The following is a 21,980-nucleotide window of genomic DNA, read 5'->3' as shown; positions in this document are numbered from 1 at the left end:
ATTAGAGAGATTATCAAATCAATACTAGTGTTACCTTAATGGTATATGATTACTGAGGAACATTTCAGCTGTGTTAATCAACTCTTGCTGTGGCCTCATGTGCAGGATCAACTATGATAACCTGTAGGGAGAGGGTAAGGAAAAGAACCCATGAAATGACATTTATTCAAATGTTCCTGGGCCAATAGAAATTAGTCATCTTACATGAAGCCAAGATTTTTGTATCTACTATCGAACCACATAAAAGAGGAATTAAGACAACCAGCAGCTGTATCCATCTTTGTCAAAGAATGTGGTTAGTAAAGACCACACACTTAAAGTGTGTAGCTCAGTTATTGAGCAACCCTGGGTTCAATCAAAAGTACTGCCAGAAAAAAAAGATATTAAAGAAAACCAGTAGTAATATGCATCTTCTAAGTGAAAAGGAGAACTGTCTTAAAACTTAAATTGCTATGAACCTAAAACTGCTCTTAAAAAATAGTGTTAACTAAACCAGAGGCTGGAGCTGGAGCTCAATGGCAGAATGTATGACTCATATATGTGAGGTCTGGTTCAATCCCCAGCACTGCAAAAACAAATACAAACAAAAAACTAAAATGATGTAGCCTAAATCTAAAGCTTTGTGTTACACATGCGGAGCATTTCCTCACACACTGATACAGGCTGCAATGCTGATGTAGCATCTCAGCACAATAAAAGATCCATATATTCCAAAGCCCTTTCTGTTTGAACAAGAAGTTGAACTGATGATGGTAGTAGTTGTGGGGAAGCAACTAGTAAAGGACAAAAAGATAGGAAGACGGGAAGGGAGAAACAGAGTTCACAGGCAAACAATAAGTAGAAGTTTCATTTACCATGTTATGCAAGTATTTCCTAATCTGCCGAATAACACCAGGAAAGATAGGTCGAAGCAACTCCTGTAGACAAGAAGGCCATGAATTATATCTGCTATCAGCCTCCAGGTTATTGACCCACTAGAAAAAAATAACACAACATGGCACATATACTTTAGTCACTAGTTACTAAAATTGCAGTTAAGACTTTATTTTGAGAAGAATTACACGGAACAAGACCCTTTTCAAAGACATAAGAATCAAGTAGAAAAATAAGTGCCTAAAAGACAAGCCACAGAATAAATAAAATTATTTCAGCCAATAAAAACAATAAAGGGCTAGAGTCATGAAATACCAGTAAAAAAAAAAAAAAAAGAGGCAAGAAATTCAAAGGAAATGTGTCAAGAATATGAAAGTAATTTACAGAAGAAATCCAAATGAGCAATAAATACAAGGAAAGCATATACCCTCAATTGTAATCTGGGAAATATAAACTAAAACAACACATTAAACTGAAAACAAATTCAAACTTTGTCAATATCCAAGAACAGGCAAAAATGTACAGCAATATAAACTCTCACCCAATGCTTGTGTCTGGAACATTCACTTTAGAGAAACAGACCTAATAAAGCTGAAGACTTGATTCGTACCCTACCCCTAATTACTCCATATCTAGGTTATCTACCCCAAAGACATTTCACATGCACATGCTCAAGGGAAGATGTACAAAAAGAGCCATTAAAGCACTGTTTCAATAGTAAAATTAGGAATGACTTAATATCCATAGAGAAAACAATGAACAAACAGTATGTATCTATGTACCTATCATTTCTTTAAAAAGAGTAGGGGTGAAGGAATTATGTGTTTATTTCCTTGTTCATGGATGCATAGAGTATTTCTGGAAGGATGTAAGTTAAATGCTGATCCTTGCTGACTCTGAGGAGAAAACTGATGGCTGGATAACGATTTGCACTACATAAAGCTTTTATATTTTAAAACTAAAAATGTATAAAAGATTTTCTTTAAAAAAGTAAAACATAAAATATGATATAAAAAACTATGTATCAACATCAACCTACAAGTCTTGAAAAAACTTGCTTAAAAAAGGAAGCTGATGAAGGACAATGATAGGGGAATAGACTATCCAAATATTTAAAATATTTAGTAGGAAATAACATAATAAAATAAGGGACAGGGGAATGCATATCAACTACAGAGAATAATTATTTTCATGGAGGAAACAAGTGAAACTGGGAAGGGAAATACTGAAATATTTTTTCCCAGAGATTTGACACAAAATGATTATTTAGAAAGTATATAGATGGCTCATATAGTTGTTAACCCCTTTATTAATAAATATGTCATATTTATGTTATTCTCTTTACTCATAATATAAGTAAAACATTTTAATCATAAAAACAAATGCCATAACAGTATTCATGAAAATACATAACAGTTTTTTCTATCAAAATTCCTAGGGTGCTAAAATGTACTAGCCATATGAGGTCTACTCCAATCTTATTATTACCATGACCACCTACGATGACACTACTCCCCACATTCTTTCTTAAAGGTGACAAAGGCTCAAAGAGATCACATAGTAGGTAATAAAGTACTAGAAAGGAAGGTTATTAACGAAACATCATACTTTTTTTAGTTTTTTTAATTTGTTCTAATTATACATGACAGTAGAGTGCACTTTGATACATCATACATAAATGGAGTATAATTTCTCATTCTTCTGGTTGTACATGATGTAGAATTACACCAGTCATATAGTCATATATGTACATAGGGAAATAATCCCTGATTCATTCTACTATCCTTCATTCCCATACTCCCTCCCCTCCCTTCACTCCCTTCTACCTAATCTAAAGTAACTCTATTCTTCCCTAGCCCTCCCCCCTCCAAAATTCTGAATTATTTAGCAGTTTTAAATCACACACATTGCCACAAAATCTCATAGGACCATATGTAGCTGATAAAACACAAACTAGACTCTCCTTCCTGAGAGGTGTTCAGCTGAATCCTAGGGATACGATGTAGACAGAGATCATTATCAACCAAAGCAGTGACAATAACTCAACTTTTAGGAGCATTTAAGAGCTACTTTGTAGTATATGCATAGTTCCACATAAACAGTTGCAAATACATGATGGCAACACAAAAGATGGTGGGAATAGCTGAACTCTCAAAAAAGACAGATAATTAAGATGCCTGACTAGAATGCCCCTTGATACCTCAAAGGAATACTCACTGAAATAGCAGAACTCCTGATGTCTACAGCATAGTCGGCCTCAGAAGGCTGGATGTTCAGCTTCAAAATATTATGCAGAGCGATGCCTTCTATTCCCAGTCTGTGCAGACCCTCCATTACCCGGGCTTCATTCCTCAATACATCAAACAAACTAGGGGGAAAAATAAATTAAAAAAGCAAACCTAGGTATTTAGTAAGAAAAATTTAGATCCTTGCTGTGGGGGGAAAAAAAAGAAAAGAAGATTCATCAGGTCAAACTCAGTGCCAAATTAAACTGAGAAACTCAACAAGGGAACTTTTCCCCTTGTTTTATCCCATCAAAGTGTGCAGACAGGAGGGGTAGAACATGCTTCTTGGCTCCTATTTATTTACACTTCTCAGTGTATATATAGATTATCTCTAAGTATAAATACAATTTGAGGATGAAATAACTCTAAATCTACACTACACTGCATGTTTTTAAAAACAGTACACTAGCCTCCCTGCATTATTTCTAACAACTGCATGTGAGTCTACAATTATCTCAAAATAAAGTTTAAAAAAAACATCACAAAGATACTAAATTATATATCTTTAATGTTTATATCAATATTAATTGACACAGGCATGTATACACATACACACACACACACACACACACACACACACACACACACATGACCACAGAAAAAAGTCTGGAGAATTGCTGGGGAAGAAGAAAGGGAGTTGGATAAAATAAGATGAGATGAAATTTTACTTCTTAGTTCCCTTATCTCTGTATTATTTTGCATTGGTTTTAATGAGCAAGTACACCATTTTAATATACTAAAAAGAACTGTATATGATTTTAATAAACCATTCAATAAAAACAATTTTTTTAAAGTATTCATATCCATTTAACTGACTTATCACTAGCTCCATAATGCAATAAATAGGCATAAATGTTTAATTAAAATAACTAATATGAAAATATTTTATTGTGTAAACTACTTCTGAAGTATTAACAATTACTTTTTATTTTTGCAATTAGGAAGCCAGTGACAACTGTCTTGATTTTCATTCCAAGGAAAAAATCTGAATTCTACCTGACTATCCATTCCCCTCCCACTAAAATCATAAAGATAATTTGGGGCTAAATAGTTTTAAACTACATTTTAAGAATAACAAAAAAGTAGGTTTTCAAATAATAATGCCTTCAGAGACAGCATTTTGAATAAACCCCTTCACACTATTCCAAAAGCAAGAGGTCTTTTCTGATGCTATCCTTAACAGGTAAACTTTAGCTCTAAAAGGGCATCCTTGAAAAACAGAGTCCTTGAACATGCATTATGTTACAAGATGGCACTAGATCACAATGTCCACCCCAGGGACAGCATGGGCCCACCTCCACACCCTTGGGGTTAGGGAGTACAGCCTGGTAAATTGTCTTTGCCTCATGCCACAGTAAGAAGGGACAACAATCTGAACACATCACAAGGAGCTACATACACATTATAAAAACTTACAAAATGAGAAAAAAATATCATCTGTACCTGAATATATCCTGTGTATCTAAATCAATATGAAGCCCATTGATGAAGAGAGCAGAGTCTCCAGGCTGTAATCCTAAAGTTCCCTTAAAATACTGAAAAAGAAAAAGGAAATTATTAGAGAATGGTGAAAGAGTGTTGAACAAACCCTTCTGCATTGCTGGGGTTTACTGTCTGTACAAATCTTAATATTCTAAGGTGGGGTTAAGATTTCCTTCCATATACTCTCACATATACTCTCACACATCTTCTTTGAATTCAATATAATAAATGAAAGTGCTGATACATAGGACATACACCTTTATTCCATTTCCTCCTTCCCTCATGCTAATGATGATAAGGGAAATTCTAAAACCTGTCTGAAAAAAAAAGTCCACAAGAAACCCAAGTTACTCAGTGGAGCACCCAAAGACTCTTACTTTTGTTCACCAGTGCCAGACAATAGTGGGCAAGCTTTCTACCCTTATCTTTTTTACATTTCTGCTGTTTTCCCTATCTCTGATATCAATTAAGGCTGTGACAGCAGTCAATAATAACAGCTGAACCCTCTTGATGAAGTTCAGGGATCACACCAAAAAGGGTTTCCTTCAAACCAAGGCACACCAAAAAACTAAGCTGCTGTGCTGGGGACAACAATGCCTCCTGCTGCCTAGATCTGGCCTTCATGCTGTCTTTCACCTGCCAGTCCCCAGATGCTGACGGCCCTGCACTCAGGTGGCTATGCAGTCCCTGAGATTTGCCTGAGCCAATGGAAATTGCTCTGATTTCATGTTGAAGTATCTGTTAATAATGACCTTTCCATTCAATTCCTCTTTCTCTCAAAAGAAACTATTATTGGTATATTCTATACCACAGGAAACTGAGCCACATAGTGGAAACCAGAAGAAATTAGATACCAGAAGCAAAACTTAATCACTTAGGAACCTACAGCTGGAGAGGGAACCACTGAGCTCCCTTCACCCACTAATTGTCAGCAGACTAAGAAAAAATATACTTTTAAGATCTAGTGTCACATGGGAAAAGAACAAAACAATGAGGAAGCCATAGCTGTTGCTTCATGGCCATCAGGATTAAGTAGTAAGCAAGATAAGGGGATAATATTAAAATACACATATATTTCAAAATATTGGGTGGTATACCATGAATACATACTTCCCAATTTAAAAAAAAGGGGGGGGTACGGGGACAATGCAGAGTTGCATCAATTGAGAATTGGCATTTCTTCCATGGGAGAGAAGAACTACACACGTCCACTTATTCCGGAGTCAGAAAAACTAACTCTCAGCTGGTAAATACAGTTTTTATCTGTTTCTAGATCCGTACACTAGTAACACAGATGAGTTTACTTTGGGAAAATTAATCAAACTGAAGATTCGGGATCTGGGCACATTTTTGTATGTTTTATACTTTGGGATGCATTTTTTATGTACTTTATGTTTTAATAAAATGTTTTACTCAAAAGCAATAAGAACCCAGGAAACACCAATATATCCTGCACAATTTAATGTTCTGTCTTCTTGGTGGGGGAAAGCCTAAGTATTATTTGATATTATTATTCTGGAAATTTGAATTAAATAGTTTTGTTTTTTGTTTTGTTTTGTTTTGTTTTGTTTTTTGATGCTGGGGATTGAACCCAGGGCCTTGTGCATGTGAGGCAAGCACTCTACCAACTGAGCTATATCTCCTGCCCCTGAATTAAATAGTTTTGTCAATTCAGTCAATATTTGAGAAATACTTGGTTTGCTTATTTCTCAGAACTATTTAATTAATTAGTATCCTACACATAAAAGTTAAGGAAATTTGGTGTAAAGGCAGTGAATTGAACACAAGTATTTTTTTCCCTCCTGAAACTGTACTGAAAAGCCAGGAAAAGAACCTTTTTTAGTTATGAGTTCACAGGGCAAAAATAACAGAAAAGAAAAAGGCCAACAAATTTTGGAAGCAGAAGGGAAAGGGGTGAGTAATAACTGGACTAGCAATTCCAAGAAAGCTTATTGCTAAGTAGAAGGTAGGAAAAGTCAATAAGAAACCCAAGTTACCCTGTGGAGCACCCAAAGACTCAAGAATTCACAGCCCAAAGGACACATGTATAAAAGAGGCTGGCAGAAAGCCTCTTTAAGACATGGCCCTGGGCTGGGGATGTGGCTCAAGCGGTAGCACGCTCGCCTGGCATGCGTGCGGCCCGGGTTCAATCCTCAGCACCACATACAAACAAAGATGTTTTGTCCGCCGAAAACTAAAAAATAAATATTAAAAATTCTCTCTCTCTCTCTAAAAAAAAAAAAAAAAAAGACATGGCCCTCCTGTTGATCCCACACAGCTCGGTGACTATTGTCACTGAACCCTACACTCCAGAAAAATGGAGGCTCATGGCCTGGAAAGAGCAAAACAGAGAATCTGTGGGATGTGGGAAATTATATAAGCACAGGGGTCCCTGCTGAAAATGGGAGATTGAAGATGTTTCCAAATGCTCTTCCCTACCAGGTTTCTATAACCCTGGCAGCCAGAGTATACCCTCCAGGCAGAAAATTCACAAATCTTCTGGAGACTGATCAGTCTCTTTGATGAGAGTTTTCCTACAGCTGTCAAATTTTTAAATTCCAGGAGTTTTTCATGCTCTTGAATTCTTCTTTGCTGGTATTCTCATGGCTCTCTGAGGATGAAAAGAGTGCCTTTGTTTTCTTCTCTTTGCAATGCCTACTTCCTCTTCTTTTTGTTGTTTTTGTTTCCACCCCCACTTCTTCCAGACAGGGCCTTGCTATATTGTCCAGTCTCACCTTGAATTTCTGGGCTCAAATGAACTTCCTGCCTCAGCCTCTCTAGTGGCTGGACTACAGTGCCCAGCTCACTTCCTCTAAAGCAGCCTGTTTGGGATGTCAGTCTCTTGTCTTTGGTATTGGAGACTTTCCTCAAGTGTCTAGTGATAAGTGGCTAACTGCTCATATTGAAGTGCAAAGCACTAAGAATCTGATAGGCCTGGGCAGTCTCTACAAATCAGGGTACCCTAGGAAATGGCCACACCAGAACACCCTATAGTAAAAAAGTCTCATCCTTAAGGCTTCTAATCAGTTTATTCAAATTACTAGGGTAAAAAAAAAGGTTCCAAATAATTCCAGGAAGCATAAAGAGGTCTCATATAAAGGCTTCAAACTTCGACGACCACAATGGACATCAAAATTTCAAGAAGTAATCCTTCAAACTTCTAAATTGACTCCCAATCTAAAGCCACATACCTAGAAACCGATCAATAAAAACAAGTGAAAAATTTATGTTACAAAGGTTAAAATTGACCTCCCTTGCAACTTTCTCACATAGAAGGATATACTGTATCAAAATAAGAGAGGAAAAACAAAGAAGACATGGAACCCGAGAAAAGCGGTTAAAGGAAAGCCCCGGGATGCCTTGTACACATTTGACATAAAAAGCAACTTATCCAAATTTGAGTGATCAAAACTGGATAAAATTGCAATAGGGAAGGCTGAGGAAATGGGACAAGTACCAATATGGAGAAGTAATGGCACACTAAGGGGTTGACAGTGGAAGAAAGATAAATATCATCCTTGAAATAGAAAGCTAAAAAATAAAATACCAACTTAGGCATACTAGAAATCTGAAGAAAATTATCTGAAGAATCAGCTAAAAGTTGAAAGTGGATGCTCTAAGAAGAGGTAAACATAGTATGAAATGCTGTTAGGGAACATGTTAGGAACTCAACAGGGTGAAACATCAGATAATGCTGTTTTTTAAACAATGTGGTAGAACCACTTGATCTTTCAAGTACATTCATATTCAATTTTGGTCAAAAACTAAAAACATAAGATAGAAATGAACAAAATATCACCATCCTTGATAAATGAAAAGTAGCAGTATTAAATGCTACTGATTAAATTCAGACTTCTTCTTGAAAGGTACAATACAAAACAGTCAATATTTTCCAATGGTTAATACCTTCTGATTCTCTTCCACTTCAGTTCTAAGTTCCGAACTCACAGCTGTTTTCGTTATTGCTCTAAGGAACAAAATCATTATCAGCGCTCACAATAGACAAATCTTCAGTTTCTATTTTTCTAATTATAAAACATATTGTTCAATAAATTACAAAAAATGAACAAAATTTTAAACCTATACAATTGATAAACATACTTCTACTCTCATACATGTCCAATTTTAAATCACTATATATCACCTGCCTAGCATGCACAAAGCCCTGGGTTCAATCTCCAGTACTGAAAAACAAATAAAATATAAATAAACAGAACAAAACAAAACAAAACAAAAAGAAGCAAATAGCAGTACTTTAAAACAAGTGGAGTTGTTTCCAAGTTCTTACTTAAATGTGTACCATGCTCCTATATATGATTTTACTGCTCACAGACTAAAAGATAATATTAAATAACTAAGGCAGCAGATTGTGCATCCTCTTTAAGCACTTATGGTGAAGGTGGAATTCTCCATCTTTATCTTCAAGTAGGATGCTAGACCAACAACACTTAAGTAAAAAACAAATTTATTTATAAAGCATCTCACATCAAATGTCAAAACACTGCAGTGACTCAAGAAAGAAGCAGGCAACCATTTATCTCAACGCTTTCTAAAAATTTGGCTTTTAAAACAATTTTAAATAATCTTAATAATAGAAAGCAATGTTAACAAAAAATCAAAATGTTATTCTTGGGCGGTAGCTCAGTGTTAGAGCACCTGGTTAGCACGCATAAGGCTCTGGATTTGATCCTCAGCACAATCTAAAAAAAAAAAAAAAAGTATTCTGTCACCATTAACAAGTCACTTCATCTCCCTGACTCAGTTTCTTCTTCAAGATTCGATGAGATGACACACGTACAACCCCTGAGAAAGCCATGGTCTGTGGCACACTCTAGATTAGTAACATCAGCATATGCTATACTCTGTGACTCACTCAATTCTAAAAGGCAGGTATTGTTATTCCCACTCTATCATTGAGTTAGTGATGTAAATAGAAATTGTTCATTTGCAAAGTCACTTCAACTAGTAAATAGCCAAGAATGTTGCCTACATCTGTCAACCACACCATGCATGATCTTGTTCTCTTCTCACAAAGAGGGTTCCACTCACAATAGTGATGATGAATAAAAATTTATATTTTCTAAGCATTTTCATATTTTACTTATGTCATTTAGCATGTAAATATGAAGATAATTGGTATATCACTAAGAAGAAGAAGAACATATCAAAGTCTTACTCAATGTTACCTGGCTTTGGTAGGAAAATTCTGACTAAGATCTTTCATCACCACTAAAGCCAACTCCACAGGAGCAGACAAGATTCGGGCAGCAGCCTGGAAACTGAGGTCTGCAACAATGCCAGATACAAGTTAGAAAGTATTAGCCTAACACAATGAGAAGCACATAAAAACCACCTTTTCTTCCCACTATTTTCTTGATAATAAAGAATGTCATAGAATGCAACCATTCCAAAAAGTTCCCATGGTGCAATTTCAGGTTTCCCACCTCATGGATCCCGAGTGTTCACTGAGCCAATCCTGATCTTTCTGTAATAAAACACTAGGACACATACTAACACCTTTAGAAGAGGCTAACTTAAGCCCAAATTCTTCTCCTTCTTCTGAATTCACAATATAGCACACAATATAACATTAAGACATTTAGCAAATTACATTGGGGGGGGGGGCTTGGTAACTTGCTCTTCAGAACAGAAAAGTACACACGCACGTTCTACCCCCTATATTCCTTCACATTATATAGGTATATATTTTAATAAATGAATGGGGAATGAGAGTTGTAGTTGAATGATAGAGTCCTTGCGTAGCAAGAACCAGATTCAATCCTCTGTATCACCAAAAACAAAAAAGTACACATATAAGAACATAAAGAAAAGATACATATTTCTAACATCCAAGCTTATACGTCTGGTCACTGAAAGATCTGACATTCATTTATGTTGTACTTAAGGTCTAATGTTCTCTGTCTACAAAAGGACTTGCTTTCTTGTCAATTAATCATACCTGCTTGGTCTTTAAAATCTTAGAATTATGTGAATACATTCAATCAAATTCAAATTCTGCATTTAATACAACAAAATTTATAAAATAAGGACAGAAACGATCTCTCTAAATTTTCATCACCTTGCAACTGCCAAACTTTCAAAGGTGCCATTTCATTGGTACTCTCTACAAGATGCTTTCTGAGTTCTTTCAACTGTTCCTTAAGGTCAGGGTGTAAGTCTCTGAAAGAAATATAAAATAAGTCCTTTCCTCTCAATTGTTTTTTCTCTCTCAAAGTACACTTGTAGAAGGACTCCATCTTCACAATTTCCCCCTCTCAACTCTAAAAAACCTTCTTGGATACAGGTAAAAAAATTACAGTACAATTATATTCCTCTAAAAATAAGATAGGAAATCAGTTAGTTCAAACACCGTAAAATTTACACACTGAAATATAAAGCACTATAATAGGGATTCCCAACTATAGCAGAAGTTAGTGAAACTAGGAGTTTCTTTTTTGAAGAAAAAAATGGGGCCTTCAACTTTACCTGTAGTTTTTTACTGGAACTGTTTTATTTTTAAGTAAAAGAAGTCTTATATTAGGATTTGGAAAAAAAGAAAACTTTACAAAGCAGTTCTCTGGAATACAAAAACAAGTATACCAACAATCAATTCTGGGCAGTGAGTTGTATGGGTATATATTATTCTCTATACTTTTCTAGATCTTTTTAATTTCTCAAAGAAAATTGGGTAAAAATTTCTTCCAGTCCCAAGATGAATTTCCTCCAGCCTATATATAGTGATAAATTGTCTACTCAGTTATGAATTCTTATACTGAAATACAGTACAATCCATTTAAAGCTACTGAAATAGTTATCAGAGACAGAGATGTAACATTTATGTCAGACAGACTTATGGCTGGGAGATTATGTTCTGTTAAGTGTTAAAAACTCAATTCCCCTAACCAAGAGGTACTCTAGCCTTCTCTAATGACCAAGATACAAGCTCAACTCTTTTTTTTAAATTTTTTATTTTGAGAGAGGGTCTTCCTAAATCCCCAAGGTAGAACTTGAACTTGTGATCCTCCTGACTCAGTTCTCCTAAAGAGCTGGAATTACATGAGTCCAGCTAGAAACTTAAAATTTCTTAAATGCAAAATGAAGAAATTAAAATATTCTCTCAGATCCCTCACCTTCCAAACAACCCAAGGGATCCTCCTGACCCAGCCTCCATAGTGTTGGGATTATCGGTATACACCACAATATCCAGTTTGTTTCTTTTTTAAGATATTTATATTTTAGTTGTAGTTGGACACATTACCTTTATTTATTTTCACGTGGTGCTAAGGATCAAACCCAGGGCCTCACATGTGCTAGGCGAGTGTTCTACTGCTGAGCCACAATTCCAGCCCCACCATATCCAGTTTTGATATGCCTTTTTTTGGGGGGGAGGTGGGGGAGGGTATTTTCTTCACTTTTTTCTGTAGCATATTTTTTTTTATTAATTGCTCAAGACAATACAATGATCTTGACATATCATACATTTGATTCAAATAGGGTATGAATTCTCATTTTTCCACATGTACAGATTGCAGGATCACATTGGTTATACATCCATGTGTATTCATACAGTAATCCTAGTGTCAGTTGTATACTGCTGCCCTCCCTATCCCCCGCCTCCCCTCCCCTCCCCTCCCATCACCTCTCTCTACCCATTCTACTGTGACACTTATTTCTCTTTTTTCTTCAAAAAAGAGAGAGATAATTGATTATGCCTTTTTAATCTTGAATCTATAGATGATGCCTACAGACTGATGGACTGTTCCCACCACACCCTTAGTTCATGTTGAAATCTTAACCCCTAATGTGACAGTATTAGCAGATGGGCCATTGGAAGGTGGTTGAATCATGAGGGCAGAACTTTCTTTTTTTTTTTTTTTTCAGAGAGAGAGAGAATTTTAACATTTATTTTTTAGTTTTCGGGGGACAAAACATCTTTGTTTGTATGTGGTGCTGAGGATCGAACCCAGGCCGCACGCATGCCAGGCACGCGCTCGAGCCACATCCCCAGCCCGAGGGCAGAACTTTCATAAATGGGATTTATTCCCTTGAAAGAGGTTCTGTCGCGCCCCCTCGCCCGCAAGGAAGACGCAACAACAGGAATCTTCTTTCAGCCGTTTATTTAGGTCCTTGTTATTCCTTCTTCTTCCTCTCGGATGCCCCTCCCAGCCTTAATAAAGCATCCCAAGCCCCAATGCGAAGCTGCTACGTGGAGCTTTCTCATAGGGTGTTAAAAAACCCTGTGCCAACTCTCCCAAATAAGGAGTTGTTTGTTACAGACCACAGTGGAGCCAGCGCCATCTTGTAATGGTGACCACAGTCCGCAGAAACGGCTCACCACAGTTCCCCCTTTTGTTTTCTAAGAACAACACAGGCGAGAGTAGAGGTCCTATCCCACTGTGCAGAAGTGGCTGCATAGTATGGCTCAGCCCCAAGGAGGCGCCTTCCCCAGATCCGAGGCCATATCAGCCGACGCTTTTTTCTGTGGGACGGGGCGTGGACGCGTCTAACCCGCATGCAATAGGACATGTTCTCCTTGAGGTCCACTTCAAGGATGACTCAAGTGCAGTGCTTTGCCTCGCATCCTGTATCGTGACGATGGTGGACGAAGGGGGATAGCTGAGGCTGAACTGTGGCTGTATAGAAATACAACGATAAACAAATTGGTAACACCCTAAAAGAAAGGCACGGGTCTCAAGGCGATAGAAAAGCACTAGTGTGGAAACCCATCTGCGTGCAATGGCAGTAAAGCCGGCAGAGTGCAAGGGCTTTCCAACACTAAGAGAATAACAAAGAAAGACATGTCGATCCCAGCGCAATGTTCATAAAACTTGGGGTGCAACGACCATGTCAAAGATTTACTGTTTAATTTGCGCAAGCCAGACTTGAGGTGAATTGCCATTACTCATACTAAGCCTTCAACCAGGAACCTTATCAGACCCAAGCAGGTCAGGACGTTCCCACATGACCGTTATTGGCTGAATATGAAAACAGACACCACAAATCTTACAAGGCCCTGTGAGCTGGCCTCCTTGACGTGCATAAAATTCAGGGCTGGATCCAAGCCCTGGGGGCCGGGGGGAAACCACTGCCAGCAGTTTTTTCCTTTTGTTTGTTGCACGTCAAAGGGAATCAAGTAGCCCCTGTCTTAGGTCGTTCACTGTCCTTACATTGCTTACCCGTCTTTGGGGAGGCCCCATTCCCCTGTCTTAGGTTGCAGTGTAAGCGTGAAAGTTGCCCGTCTCTGGGTACTACAAGATCAGCTCGTTGTTGTCAAGGCGTTTAATGGTATCTACTCAGCCAGTCGTCATTAGGTCTCTAATTGGTTCCGGTTCAACAAGGCATAAAGTCAGAGGAGAGGAATAATAAAATAAAGAAGAAAGAGGGTGAAAGGAGGAAGGCATGAAGCAGGGATTATTGTAGAAAAATCATCTTCGAATTGGTCGGAGACAAACTTCAGCAAAATCATCCTTGGTTTGTAGGCGTTGATAATGAACCTGTATTGGCTTAGAAGTCAGAATGTTAATTTGATCTTTAATAAATTGTGTCACTCTCTTACCTAGGCAGGGGCCTACAGCAGCTATAAGGAGGAGACTGAAAAGCGGTCCCATTACAGTGGATATCAAAGGAGTTAACCATGGGGTATTTTTAAACCACTGTTCAAATCATCCTTGTTGTGCTTCAAACTCCTTTTGTCTTTTAGCCAATCTTTCCGTGACCTTTTCTATAGTTTCAGGATTACCCCAGTGTGATCTGCATAAGCATAACACTGTTCCTATAAAGCTATACATAGTTTTCCTTCCCTTACGAACAATAAATCTAGTCCCCTCCTATTTTGTAACACAACTTCTGAGAGGGAGGTGAGGGACTTTTCCAAGGCGGTAATTGATTTGGCCATGGCTGTTAAATCCTCATTCATAGCCATTTGTAGCTTTAGTAATTGACCTCCCTGGACATAGGTGGCTGTCCCTGTTCTTATTCCGGTTGCTATTCTGCCTATGCCCAGTAGGAGGGCAATAGTCATAGTTATGGGTTCTCTGGGGAGCCGAGTATGTCCCTCAAGGTGTCCCAGGGTGTAGTCTGACCCAAGATAAGATATCCTCGGCCATAATTGTATCAGCACACAGAAATCAGTAGTTGTATTTGGGACTGCCATGGAAACACAGGGAGTTAACCCAGTATTGCAAGCAAATTAGGACCCTTTGGGACCCCACAAATAATCAGATTGGGATTGATTTATTAGTCGGGTGATGTTGCAGAAATGTTGGCGTGAAAGCGGCACCTTTCCCAAGCAAACCCCTTGCCCCATGACCTCCGTGATAGTCAACTTATAGCTGGGCAGAGAATAACATTTAGGATCTGCAGTGGTATTAGAGGATAAATTAGACAGTATCGTTACCCCCTCATAATAGGGCGGCCTGGAGGTCAAGCATAGCCAGCAATCTTGGGTCCTGTTAGGATTAGTGGCATTGAGAGCGAAGAAGGCTCCTTGGACCAAATTAAGAAGGCGATCTCCAGTTCCAGGGTATATGGGCTCAGGGGCATAATCAAAGGTTTGATAGCCCATAGTTTTTGTTTGACCGCTGGGGGAAGGTTTTACTGTTGGGGCTATGGGCTGCTTGAGTCCAGATGGGGCCTTTTGGTCTCCGAGCACCTGATTAGGTCCTATTAGACTTCCAGTAGGCTGTTCTATGGTCAATTTGAGCCGAAAAAGCAGGCCAGGATTGTACTGTCCTGGGGTGTAAATACGCAGCCCCCAGAGATATCCTTAAGTCCAATCTGGTTGTTGTCTTCCATTGGAAGTAAACTGAATAGTAATATTTGTTTGCCAGAAATGGGCATAGTCATTCCTAGGTGAATTCTTAAGTCAATACCCATTACTAGAGGTTTCACATCCCCAGGAGGCACAATAATAGGCCTTAGGTCCCTGGCAGCATCTATATATTTTCCCCTCCTTTATTTTTTGTAGATAAATTTTTAAATGTTGATGGGCTCGTTCCACAATAGCTTGTCCCTGGGGGTTATAAGGAATACCTGTTTTGTGTTCAATCTCCCATTGGGTGCAGAACCGTTGAATTGTTTGGCTTATATATGTGGGTCCGTTGTCTGTTTTGAGACAACGTGGACTGCCCATGCAAGAGAAAGCTTTTAAGAGATGTCCAATAACATCTTTGGCCTTTTCCCCAGTGTGTAATGTAACAAAGATATAGCCAAAGTATGTATCAATAGAAACATGTACAAAAGACAGCTTACCAAAACTAGGGAAGTGGGTAACATCAGTTTGCCAGATATCATTGGGGTGTAGGCCTCTAGGGTTAACACCCAAACTGGGAAAATGAAGAAATGGAGCATATACTGGGCATAGGGAAACAATCTGTAAAGCCTGATCACGCGAGCATCCTGTGCGGAAGCGTAAGGATTGTGCATTTAGATGGAATTTAGCATGGAGTTGTGTGGCCTCATCATACTTGGTTATAGTGTATACTAGGCCCATATTATGAGTGGCGGCATCTGTTTTAGCATTACCTTCCGCCAGAGGCCCAGGAAGCTCCGAGTGTCCTCGGATATGTCCAATGAATAAAGGATCTCGTCTAGCCCAAACAAGGAGCTGAACCGTTTGTAATTGTTCCATGATAGTGGATTGCCTGCCAATATAAGGGGCTGTTTTAATAACTGAGGCTAACTTAGCAACATAGAGACTATCAGTATACACATTAAGTGGGATGGAATTGTATAGTTTAAGGGCCATAATTAGAGCCTCAACTTCTGATCTTTGGGCAGACAGTTTAGGAACAGGGTGTCGAATTACTTGAGATTCATCAAAAACAACAGCAAACCCCCCTTTTTGTTCCGTCTGTATAAACAGTTTGAGCTCCCGAAATAGGCTCTCTTTTAATAATTTTAGGAAAAATGATAGGACATCTCTTAAGGCCTTCTAGAAGTTTATGTCGGGGAAAGTGATTATCAATTTTACCTTTGAAAGTACAAAGAAAAAGACACCAAAGATCATGTTTCTGTTGCAATTTTAAAATCATATTTTGGGTATAAGGTTGAATGAGAATGCCAAGAGTCTTTCCAAATAGTGCATCACCCAAATATTTGGCTTTCCAGAGCAGATTTATCACCAGTTCATAAAAGGGAGTTATCACCCGAGAGTTAGAAGCAGGTAAATGGACCCAATAGATGGGACTAGTCTGCCAAAACACTCCAGTAGGAGTTAATTTTGATGGCAGGATTATAAATGATAGGGGTATAGAATAATCTATCTGGGTAACCTGCATCTCTTGTAAGGCTGTTTCCATTAACCTGAGTGCCTTCAAGGCTTTTGGAGTAGGTTTTCGCAGGGAGGTGGGTGAGGGGCCTCCTCTCAAAAGGTCATACAGGGGTTTAAGTTAGTAGTTCAATATACTTAATGTTTAATCAACAATGTGAATTTATTTACCAAAATTAATCCCTATCTTAAACAGTAAGAATTGTTAGGCAACAAGGATCTTTCTGTAAAGAAATAAACTCACATTCTAATAGGTGTTTGTCATGTCAAAATATGGACAAAATTTTAGCTCACATTAGTATGGTTAAATTAGGAAAATAAACTGAAATATCCTTAAGTTAATTATAGTCAGTTTAGTATATGAAATTCTTTCTCTCTTTTCTGTTTAGATAACAATATAAAAATCTTTTTACTTAGGGAAATGAATAGAAAGACCTTATTTTACCCAAAGATGATTTCTTTCTTCTCCTTAGGATCCATGTGTACTTCTTCTTTGTTGGAACATCTTTTTCTTAAAAAAAAATATACTTTGGAACAATCTTTGAACACCTTAGGATCTATAAACAAATTATTATACTTTGATAAGAAATATCAATGAAAATATAGTTAAAACCCTTAGATATTTTGTAGAAATAATTATAATAATGTATCATCTTATGAGTTTAAATAGTAACTTTGAGAATTAGAAATTATTTGATTGTATTTTTACTTAAAAGCAAATTTATAGTAAACACATTTATCTCAAATATCTGTAACTGAAAAGGCAGAGTATCTGATAAATGTAAATATAAAACATAAATTATGGGTTTCCTGTTGAAGAAAAACGATTAGGCAAATATATATTAATTAATCAATTAGGCATGTGCTAATTAATTTATAGATTAACAAATATAGGTTATTTAAATATCTAAAAAATATATATTAAGAATAAGAACTTAACTTATAATTGTATTAACTTTATGTAACCACGTGGTCTTAAAATATTTGGATCCATTTTAATTTATTTTTAACTAGGAGTGCACTCTTCTATGTGACGTCACTTGATGTACTGAAATAAGATCCTTGAGTATACATTTTTATTTTTATGGTTAGCAATGAAAATAAGGATTTTTTGGTCATCACAGGAACCTTGTCGGCTTGTTCCTGTGGCGAGTAAATGCATCCTCATAATCTCCAAAATTAAAAGTAAAATATAAAGAAGCATATCTGATATCTCAATAGAACATTATTTAGTAACACAACTACAGAGAAAAGTCAGGTTATTTAACTTAGAACTAGTTTAAATTTAGGACTGTAACATAGAAACACGTGGAATTAAATTTTGTCTGAAAAAGATATCTTTCTGAGCAGCTCCGGTAGAAATCTGAAACACAGCAAAGCAGGTTAGTGGCTGGAAGGCGGGACCAGAAGTCCTGTCTGAGTGACTGTGGAAGAACCAATCGGAAGCCTGCAAAAGTGTGGGAGGTGGGACCAGGAGGCTGCTCTTCCGGCCAGGCACCCCATGGTTACCATGGTGATGTAAACAACATGGAGTCCGCTGCCCGTTCTCGGGGCAAAAGTTCTCCAAGTTTTCCTAGCCGATTGCCTTTTGTATGATTTTGTCTGCATTTTCCCCCGCCTGGCCAAGATCTTACTGCGGTAGCAGCTTGTTCTGTCTTTGGACCGTCCCGTACACTCTGGCATACGGGGCCCGGGGTGGGCCCTTGTTCCCGTTACCCGGCTGCAGTGGGCGTTCCTGAGTATCAAACTTGGAACGACACTCGCTGCTCCAGGCGTGCCTTCCCGATCCCGTCTATCCCCCTCGGGACAATTTCATTTAATATGTCCCTCTAGCTGATTGGCAGAGAAAGACTCAAAGAGAGTCAATGTAAAGGGATGACACAGCAACAAAACAGACACAGAAAGCAAAAATGAAAGCACACAGAAAACAAAAATGAAAGTACACAGTGCAGCTGCAATAAAATATGAGGCTCTCTCTTTCTTAGTAGAGGAGCTGATTCCGCTTTGGTGGCGGGTCTCGCTCTCCGAGACGATGGGGTCTCGCTCTCCGAGACGATGTGGTCCCGCTCTCCGGGACGATGGGGTCTCGCTCTCCGAGACGATATGGTCCCGCTCTCCGGGACGATGGGGTCTCGCTCTCCGAGACGATATGGTCCCGCTCTCCGGGACGATGGGGTCCCACTCACCGGGACGATCTGGTGCACCACTCTTGACGACTGAGAGTCCTGTTTTTTCCCGGGTTTCGGCACCACTTGTCGCGCCCCCTCGCCCGCAAGGAAGACGCAACAACAGGAATCTTCTTTCAGCCGTTTATTTAGGTCCTTGTTATTCCTTCTTCTTCCTCTCGGATGCCCCTCCCAGCCTTAATAAAGCATCCCAAGCCCCAATGCGAAGCTGCTACGTGGAGCTTTCTCATAGGGTGTTAAAAAACCCTGTGCCAACTCTCCCAAATAAGGAGTTGTTTGTTACAGACCACAGTGGAGCCAGCGCCATCTTGTAATGGTGACCACAGTCCGCAGAAACGGCTCACCACAAGGTTCTAGAAGATGGGCACAGTGGCACATGGGTGAAATCCCAATGACTTGGGAAACTAAAGGAGGATCCCAAGTTGAAGGCCTGCCTGGGCAACTTAGTGAGAGCCTGTCTTAAAATAAAAAGTTTAGGGGCTGGGGATGTGGCTCAAGCGGTAGCGCGCTCGCCTGGCATGCGTGCGGCCAGGGTTCGATCCTCAGCACCACATACCAACAAAGATGTTGTGTCCGCTGATAATTGAAAAATAAATATTAAAATTCTCTCTCTCTCTTTCTCTCTCTCCCTCTCTCACTCTCTCTTTAAAAAAAAAAACCTATATGAACTTGAGCCTTGATAATTAAAAAAAAAAAAGAAAATATAATTAAAATAAATAAATAAATAAAAAGTTTAAAAAAAGAGGCCGGGGATGTAGTTGAGTAGTAGAATGCCCTTGGATTCAATTCCCAGAACCAAAATAAATAAATAGAAGGATAAAATAATGTCTAAGAAGACTTTTCTTTATAAAATACTACGATGTTTTCATAAAAATGGTTTGGAATTGTGAAACTTTAAATAGTATCATTAAGAATATTTTATAGGGGCTGGGGTTGTGGCTCAGCAGTAGAGCATTTGCCTAGCACATGCAAGGCCCTGGGTTTGATCCTCAGCACCACATAAAAAAATAATAATAATTAAGTAAATAAATAAAGGTATTATGTCCAATTACAACTAAAAAAATAAACACAAAATTTTTTTTTGTTTGTTTTAAAGAATATTTTCTAGGAGGGGCTGAAGCTGTAGCTCAGTGGTAGAGGGCTTGCCTCCCACACGTGAGGCACTGGGTTCGATCCTCAGCACCACATAAAAATAAAGATACTGTGTGTGTCTACAACTTAAAAAAAAAAGAAGAAGAATGTTTTCTAGGATCTGGGGCTGTGGCTCAGTGGTAGAGCGTTTGCCTAGCACATGTGAGGCACTGGGTTCAATACTCAGAACCACATAAAAAATAAACAACAGGGCTAGGGTTGTGGCTCAGCGGTAGAGTGCTTGCCTCGGACGTGTGAGACCCTGGGTTCGATCCTCAACACCACATAAAAATAAATAAATAAAATAAAGGTATATTTTTTAAAAAGCTTACATTTATTTAAAAAATAAATAAACAATAAAATAAATATATTGTGTCCATCTACAACTAAAAAGATGTTTTAAAAAATTGTTTACATTTCTTTAAAAAAAAGGCGGGGGGGAATTTTCTTTTTTTTTTTAAAGAGAGAGAGAGAATTTTTTAATATTAGTTTTCAGCAGACACAACATCTTTGTTTGTATGTGGTGCTGAGGATCGAACCCGGGCCACACACATTCCAGGTGAGCGAGCTATCGCTTGAGCCACATCCCCAGCCCGGGGGGATATTTTCTTGCCGGGCACATGCCTGTAAAACTCAGTGGCTTGGGAGGCTGAGGCAGTAGGATCACAAGTTCAAAGCCAGCCTCAACAAAAGTGAGGTGCTAAGCAAATAAAATACAAAATAGGGCTGGGGATGTGGCTCGGTGGTTGAGTGCCCCTGAGTTCAATCCCCAGTATGAAAAAAAAGAGAATATTTTCTAGCTGGAAATGGTGGTGCAAGCCTTATCCCAAACACTCTGGAGACAGAGACGGGAAGACAGCAAGTTCCAGGACAGCCTCAACAACTTAGCAAGTCCTAAGAACTCAGTGAGACCTTGTCTCAAAATAAAAAATAAAAAAAAGGGCTAAGGATGTGCCTCAATGATTAAGCACCCCTGGGTTCAATCCTCAGTACAAAAAAATAAAATAAATGAAAAATTTCTCTCCCCTTTCATAAAGCCTAGTCTAATAAAATGTATTTTAATTGAGCAATTACAAAATCTATTATACATCTTTTACTTTTTTTCAGATTATGTTTAGGATAAGCAAATATCTACAATCATTCCAAGTTAAACACCCATCTATGAGAAAAAATTAAATAAAACAATTTGGTTCACCCTATTATTCAATCAAAAACTGGTATTTAACTTTATTCCATTAACTGAGAGGGAAAGAAAATTAACCGAAGCTACAGGCAGGTCATTTAAGAAAAAAGAGATTTAGTCAGGCGTGATGGGACACACCTGTCATTCCAGCTACTCAGGAGGCTGAGGCAGGAAGACTTCCAGTTCAAGGCCAGCCTCAGCAACTTGCTGAGACATATCTCAAAATAAAACAAAGAGGTAGCTCAATAGTAGGGCACTTCTGGGTTCAATCCCCAGTAATGCAAAATAAATAAATAAATAAAATTAACAAATTTCACAATAACTGAAAATTGCTCACTTTTAATTAGAAGCAAAGTGGGCATTTCTCCAGTTTAGACTACAAATATAAAGTGCTATTAGATCTGTACTTAAATAATCATGAAAAAGATGACACTAGGAATGCAGGGAACTCTGAAGATTTAAAGAGAATAAAGGACATTTTTTTAGAAATAAATAGAATATACATACATACCTTAATTTTCCAAAGAGGAATCCCTGAACCTCATCAATAGGATCAATTTCACCAATTACCG

The 21,980-nt window shown here is 38.2% G+C and overlaps 1 protein-coding gene across 1 annotated transcript; it reads right to left on the bottom strand.

The window, feature by feature from the left end:
• Window positions 1-854: 854 nt before the first annotated feature.
• Window positions 855-21,956, bottom strand: LOC308640048 (UDP-glucose:glycoprotein glucosyltransferase 1-like; the record flags this gene model as incomplete). Its single annotated transcript, XM_081312110.1, has 7 exons — window positions 21,920-21,956; window positions 10,720-10,820; window positions 9,827-9,926; window positions 8,547-8,607; window positions 4,602-4,693; window positions 3,091-3,241; window positions 855-974 (listed from the first exon to the last, which is right to left on the bottom strand). Coding segments are annotated over exons 2-7 (555 nt in total), but the record flags the coding sequence as incomplete, so codon positions are not given.
• Window positions 21,957-21,980: the final 24 nt, after the last annotated feature.

The sequence above is a fragment of the Spermophilus citellus genome (assembly GCF_964194105.1).
Source record: "Spermophilus citellus genome assembly, contig: SCAFFOLD_264, whole genome shotgun sequence".
Taxonomy (NCBI): domain Eukaryota; kingdom Metazoa; phylum Chordata; class Mammalia; order Rodentia; family Sciuridae; genus Spermophilus; species Spermophilus citellus.
This window is presented reverse-complemented; position numbering and strand designations above follow the sequence as displayed.